This window comes from Eulemur rufifrons, chromosome 6 (genome assembly GCF_041146395.1).
Source record: "Eulemur rufifrons isolate Redbay chromosome 6, OSU_ERuf_1, whole genome shotgun sequence".
NCBI classification, from domain to species: Eukaryota; Metazoa; Chordata; class Mammalia; order Primates; family Lemuridae; genus Eulemur; species Eulemur rufifrons.
The window spans coordinates 95,151,355-95,158,516 of record NC_090988.1 but is presented as its reverse complement, the minus strand read 5'-3'; the positions used below and the strand labels follow the sequence as shown (position 1 = coordinate 95,158,516).

Here is a 7,162-nt window from a genome sequence, read left to right as displayed (position 1 = left end):
ACTCTCTGGTGTGACGGACTTCATTGAATTAATAGCCCCCATTCTTCACCTTTTCAGTAGTCACCCCTTTGGCCTTGAAACTTTGCAGTTCTTTTCCTGACTGTGGGCTCAATCACATGACTTGCTTTGAACATGAGACACAGCACAAGCAAAGGCTTGAAATGGGATTGCATGCTGGGGCTTACTCTCTCCTGCTGTGCCACTGTCATGTGGACGGATCCCAGCTAGTCTGCTGGAGGGTCAATCATGTGAACCAGAGGAACCCCAGCTATTCTAGCCAAGGTCACCCTGCGTTATTAGCCAAGAGCCAAAGGATCCCAAGACCATCACAGTTGCCTACCGGACCCACAGCTGACCAGACACATGAGCAAGCCTGGCTGAAATCAGCCAAACCCGGTCCAGATCAGCTGTAGCCCAAGATCTGGGAGCTAAGTAACTGTTTATTACTGTATGCTCCTGAAGTTTGGTGGTGGCTTGTTATACATTATTCTGGCAATAGAAAAATGATATCATGGGCATACGAATTTTAAAAATTTCTTTTGCCAAAACAGGCAAAAGAACATTTTTATTCTTCTGAAGGCAGATTAAACTTCTGATAGGGAGAGAGAGTCTGAATGAAGCATATTAGTTTGGAACTCCAGGGGCAGGGGATGGCGCATCAGATTACAGCTTGAATTTCTACAAAAATACCTTATACTCATAATGAGGCTCAAGAAATACCTGGATTTGATCTGTGGCTCAATCTGCTCATGTGTCGTGTAGATGCTGAAGCTAGGACTTGGCACGCCTTTCAACCATGATGAGATCCCGCTGGACAGATAAACTCTACTAGTTATAGAAAAAGGAAATTTATTTCCTATTTATAAAATGTAAAAAAAGTGCCTTGGGTATAAAATATAGATGTCTTAGGTGTGATCAGTCAGGAGCACATAACTATCGCTCTTCACAACCTTCAGTCACCCGTGTGTGGTGCAAGGAAAGTGGGGGCTGGGAGGTCCTCCAGTCCTAGGCTAAATGAAAAGCTTCTCAAGGGTAAGAGCTACAGAGCCCTCTATAAGAAAGAGGAGCAGAGAGAATGAACAGTAGGGAGCAGCAAAGGAAGGAAAGTGGGTGGAACTGAGGTGGGAGGCAAGGAAGGGATCATGTGTTAGAGTCTGTCGGGGAACTCTTTAATTTACAAGAGGGAGGATCTTCCTTCTTGAATGCTGAACACAACTGGCCTGAGCCCTCCTGGGAAAATCCAGCTGCTTCCTGGTACATAGGGACAACCCTCCCTGCAGAGCAGCAAACATGGATTCTATCAAGAAGGTAAGGCATCCATTAGTGTGACAAGAAGAGGTCACCTTCGGACTTGCATGAACTCCTTGCGCAGCCATAAAGAGTCCTGGTAGAAACGCGGGTCGCCCAGTCTCACAGCTGTCCGTTTGTAGAAGTAACAGTACAGCACTGCCGCTGTGGATGGCAAGCAGAAGAGAAGCCTTAGGGATGCTCCTGAGCATTCGTTTCAGGGTAAGAACAGAACCTAACGAGGCTGAGGGGCCCTGCCTCATGGTTTCCCACAGTCTCCCAGCAAGGGCAGAGGGCAGGAATCCCTCCTGTTCTTGGCATGGCTGTCCCAACCACCCCCAGCCAGCTGTGACAGGGCTGGGAAGCCAGGATCAAGGGGCCCAAGTGAGCCTGACACTGCTCTGGTTCTTACCTAGTCTCTGGAATACAAATAGTGTTTGAAGTCCATCTGTCCAAACAAAGCTGTTGGAGTTTTTCCAGCGTAAATTCTGAAGGAGATATGAGCAGACAGAGAAAGGTTAATGGACACCTGAGGCCCTGACACCTCCAACTTGGTTAGCTGCAGAGAAGCCACTTGGTTTAAAATCATGCTATCTCACTCACCTTCTTTCTTTCTACAACCCCAAGGAATGTTTCTTGAAGGAGCCTCAAGCTCCCTTTTTTGCTATAAAGGGAATATACTTTTAACCCTGAGACAGGAAGTGTGAACTAAGCTATTTTCTTTTCTTTTTTTTCTTTTAGACTAGTCAAGTGAAGCAGTGGGAGTGGAGAAGGAACAAAGCAATCTGTAACTGATTGTGATCAAATAGTTGTAAACACCGCTGCACTTGGACCAGCCTGAACTAAGCTATTTATCATCTTTCATTTCATAGCCTTTGCCAAGGAAAATGATATATATTATCTAAGGAGTTCATCTGGTCACTGTCTTGCCTTGAAAACCTCAGGCTCAGCTCCTATCAGATAAAGGCTCTGGTGTGCTCAGGGTTTAATCAGATTAACAGCTTTATAGTACAAAGCCAGGACCTATTTTGGCTCCAGGAACCAGAGCACAGAATCCTCTTCAGGAAGCACCTGGAGATTTTGGCACTGCTCTGCTTCTTTCGTAGGAGCTCTGCTTCTCCCTGTGGAATCACAAAGGCAACCTAATAGAGGGTTTGGTTGAGAAGGGGACTTTAGTAAGTGACTAGAGCTAATGCAGTGGTGCATGCCTGTAGTCCCAGCTACTTGGGAGGCTGAGGTGGGAGGATCATTTGAGGCCAGGAGTTCGAGGTTGCTGTGCACTATGATCATGCCTGTCAATAGCCACTATACTCCAGCCTGAGCAACACAGCAAGACCCCATCTCTAAAAAAATAAAAATATTTAAAAAAGGTGACTAGAGAACTCTGAGATTTTAATGTGTTCCATCAAAATGAATATATGAGAATCACAGGATACCCAAAGAAATGGACAAATTTGTGAAGAAGAAGAAGTCTGAAACCATGAAAACTGGATCTGACCTGAGGGCCTACGTTAGAACCAAAGGGAGGCATCTTGGAGGCTGGTTCCCCAGTTAAGTGATAGGGACCCAACAGAAGGCATGAAGCACTCAAGGGTAAGCAGCACTCTTGCTTGGCTACTTCCCAGAAACATCTACTGCCTACTGCATTAGCCATGTGACACTGATGCCTAAGAATACCCCGTCATCGACACCCACTGGCCCAAATGGCTAATGATGAAACACATTCAACTACATGTTTTTGTCCTGGCAGGCCTCTTTGGGGCAAAGGGTGAACTGAATATTCCAGAAGAGTTCCTCAACTCCTGGATAAGGCTGTTCTTCAACACATAAGGTTGGCCAAAGGTGCCTTATGAAACTCTCCTGTTCCTAGTGCTCCAGCTCTGACCACTTTCATTTCTCCTGTTTCTCATTAAGGATTGTGTGTGATATAAAAGAACGATGCTGGGTTTCCAGAGAAAAGATATTCCTAGCCGTTTAAAGATTCAGGAAGTCAGGCCAGGCGCAGTGGCTCACACCTATAATCCTAGCATTTTGGGAGGCCGAGGCGGGTGGATCCTTTGCACTCAGGAGTTCGAGACCAGCCTGGGCAAGAGTGAGACCCCGTCTCTACTAAAAATAGAAAGAAAATATATGGACAACTAAAAATATATATGGAAAAAATTAGCCGGGCATAGTGGCACATGTTTGTAGTCCCAGCTACTCGGGAGGCCGAGGCAGGAGGATCTCCTGAGCCCAGGAGTTTGAGGTTGCTGTGAGCTAGGCTGATGCCATGGCACTCTAGCATGGGCAACAGAGTGAGACTCTGTCTCAAAAAAAAAAAAAAAAAAAAAAAGATTCAGGAAGTCAGAATTCCATGCTTACCATGACCCAGACATGAAAGGAGATGCTGAGGCTTAAGTACACAGCTGTTAGGATGATGGTCCCTTTGAACTTATGGAACAGGAGGTTGACCAGGCCAGCCTGGAAGACGAAGGTGTTGAAGAACATGAGGAAAATGATGATGATGTTGAAGAGGATTGCAATATCCTGGATGCTGCAGACATAGAAAACAAAGTATAGACAAATGGAGGCCTGTGTGAGGACCCAAGAGCTGGCCCTAAGTTCATGAGGTCAGTCCTTCCCTGTGATTATAGTCACCTGAAACCCCCAAAGACATAGCGTGGGTTTGGAGACCCAAATGACATGAAGCTAAAACTACCCACTGGCCCTATCAGCTGAATTGCAGCCCACAGACAAGGCTTTCCTGCTCTGACACTCAACTCAACAAACCAAGTAAGCACTTTTGAGAAACCAGTTTCCTTCCTATGTCCAGAAAATGCTAGCCCAGTCTGTCATATAACCTGGTCCTGTCAGACAATGTCATCTAGTGAGATAACAATGTACTTAACACCCTGATCTTTGCCTGGCTAGTGCCTTTGTGCCACTTCAGTCTCAGTTCAAATGTCCCCTCTTCAGAAAGACTTTCCTTTAACCCCACTACCTAAAGTAGCTCTCTCCTCCCCATCCCCGCTACTCCATACCCACCGTATGACATAACTATTTGAAATTATCTTATTTTTCTTTATGTATTCATTGTCCCTCTCCACTAGAATGGAAACCCCATGAGAGCAGGAACTTGTCAGCTTTACCACTGCAACTAGAGCACTTGCTGAATGAAGGAAGATCATATCCATGACTGTAGTTTTCAGCTTGGAAATTGCCTCATAGAGTCTATAAATCATTGTGGAGGATAAATGCTAACAGTTGCCATCCTATGGGATTCATATACGTTATTAATATGATTGTCAGCCAGGCACGCTGGCTCACACCTATAATCCCAGCACTTTAGAAGGCTGATGGGGGAAAATTGCTTGAGGCTTGGAGTTTGAGACCAGCCTGGACAACATATTGAGACCCTATCTCTACAAAAAATTTTTTTAAACTAGCTGGGCATGGTGGTGTGAGCCTGTAGTCCCCAGCTACTTGGGAGGCTGAGCTGGGAGGATCACTTGAGCCCAGGAGTTTGAAGCTGCAGTAAGCTATGACTACACCACTGCACTCCAGCCTCAGTGACAGAGCAAGACTCTGTCTCTAATAAAAAATATATATATATATGATTTTCCTTTTAACCTGTCAGTTTGCAATCCTCTTTCATGGCAAAGACAATATTTCTACTCACAGATGGAGGGAACGACAGCAGTCTAACCCTATTCCATATATAAACTGCTCCCCTTATCCCCAACCCTTGTTAGAAGTATATAAAAACAGGACCTTTGACCATATCTATGTACCCTGGAGAGCCCAGGACAATGTTAAATTTTCTTCCTGATACATCTCTACTAACTTTAAAATGTTAAATCATGACTGTCAGGGCCTTCAAAGTGCTTAGGTTCAGCTTTCGAGAACCACCCACGGAACTCACATGAAAAGCACCAGCTGGATGACAGGAGCCATTCGGAGTAACTCGGAGAAGGAATTGACAAAGAGGTCATAGGACAGCAGCAGGAACTGCAAGGAGAGCACCAGGCTGTAGTTGCTGGTCTGGAGCATCTTCCTTTCGTTGTCTGGGGCCCCCAAGGGCACATTCCACAGTTCCCTAGAAAACAGTTCTGGTTCTCTCCCCACCACTGAGGGAGAGGCTGCTAGTTCCTCTGACTCAGAGCTGTTTCCCTTGCTCTAAGCAAGAGCCTGTTGGGGCAAAAAGAGAGGCAAGGTTAGAAATTCATTAATACAGTAAACATTTACTGAGAACCTAGTGTGTGCCAGACACCATTCCAGGTGCTTGGGATACCTTAGTGAACAAAACCAACAAACAGAAAACCCCAACAAGTCATTTCTTCTAGAGACCCTTACCCTCTAAACCTTTCTCCATGCCTGGAAACTTCTAAATGCAGAGCTCTTTCTAACTAAAGGAATCTGGCGGTATTACAGAGAAGAGTGACTGCTTGGTCATCTAGTAATGGTATTAGCAGTAGTAGCAATAGTAATAGCAACAAACCCTTATATATCACTTACAATATGCCAGGGATTGTCCTATGCATGAACATTATTTAAAGCTCACAATAACCTCATGAGCTTGAAGATACATTACTACTTTCCCCATTTTACAGATGGGAAAATGGAGGCCCAGGCAGGTAAAATAATTTGTCTAAGGTCACATAACTATTAAGTGGCAGAGCTGGGATTCAGATCCAGGCAGTCTGGGCCCAGGGTCTGTGCTCTTAGCACTGCACTAAATTGCCGCTTATGTAACTGATAGGCTGATATGTAACGAGGCAGAGAAAATGTCAGCACAGAAGTGGGAAGTGGTGTAGGCAGAAAAGGTTGAGAGGAAATAGTGCTCTTCTGTAAAACTTTATGTTTAAGGTTATGGTAGCAACACAGTGGCACCAGGTGAGGTAGCTGGGCCTTTATTTTCAAGACTCACAGGTTGCTCTGGGGGTGTCCTGTGACCCTGCAGCTGAATCAAGTCTATAAACAAATTTCAAATGCTTTGGATCGCTAGAGAGTGATTAACACTTGTAAAATGTTTTACAATTTACAAATTCTCTTCATATTTAAAAACTTAATCTTACAACCATCTTGAAAAGTAGCCATTATAATACATATAGTCCCCGTTTTACACAGAGGCTCTGAGAGGTTAAGGCACCTCATCCACCTCACCTGGCGGAGAAGTCCCACCTTCCTGGATTATGAACGTGGTTATTCTGAGCCCGAGTTTCCTCATTCATTAAATAATATTGATAGCTGTCACCTAGGTACCAGCACCATGATAAACTTGTCAACCAACATAATTTCCTTTAATCCTCCCAACAACTCTGCAAGGTGGGAATTATCCCCATTCTACAAGCAAGGACACAGGGGTCAGGGTTCAAGGCACTCCTCCAGGTCGCAAGTAAGCACAGCCAGGATTCATAGCTAGGTGTGACGCCAAACCCGTGCTCTTAACCACTACTGCACAAGCCACCACCGAGGGCTGTTTTGAGGATCCGTTATACGGAAACGGCCATCGCTCGCTCTACGATCGATCGATCACCCTTTCCAGCTTAGGGCAGTGGTGATTTGCAAGGCAACGAGTCTCCTCACAGTTCGTCCTCCGCTACCTGCCGCCTTGCCTTTGTCCCCAGAGCAGTATTCCTCACGCTTCCCAATCCACCTTAAAATGGAGTTGCCCTGGCAACAAAACCTAAACCAAAACAATAGCAACAAAAATTCTCACTTTTGGTCACTTTACCCATTCCTCATCAACCACGCTCACCTCCGAGACTCAACGTCGGTTGTCATGGGGACACCGTCCTGGCTTCCGGAAACCGGCTTTAAATTCCGGAAGTAGATGACAGTCGCGAGCTCCGTCTGCGTCGCGCTCCTCACTCTGTGGCCAGCCGGGCCGCCATGT

At 45.6% G+C, this 7,162-nt stretch overlaps 1 protein-coding gene across 1 annotated transcript; it reads right to left on the bottom strand.

Moving 5' to 3' along the window:
- Positions 1 to 636: 636 nt before the first annotated feature.
- On the bottom strand, positions 637 to 7,149 carry TMEM138 (transmembrane protein 138). Its single transcript, XM_069471460.1, has 5 exons — positions 7,025 to 7,149; positions 5,189 to 5,454; positions 3,649 to 3,820; positions 1,700 to 1,775; positions 637 to 1,452 (listed from the first exon to the last, which is right to left on the bottom strand). The coding sequence occupies exons 2-5, from the start codon at positions 5,314 to 5,316 to the stop codon at positions 1,340 to 1,342; spliced, it is 489 nt and encodes a 162-aa protein (XP_069327561.1). The 5' UTR covers positions 5,317 to 5,454; positions 7,025 to 7,149; the 3' UTR covers positions 637 to 1,339.
- Positions 7,150 to 7,162: the final 13 nt, after the last annotated feature.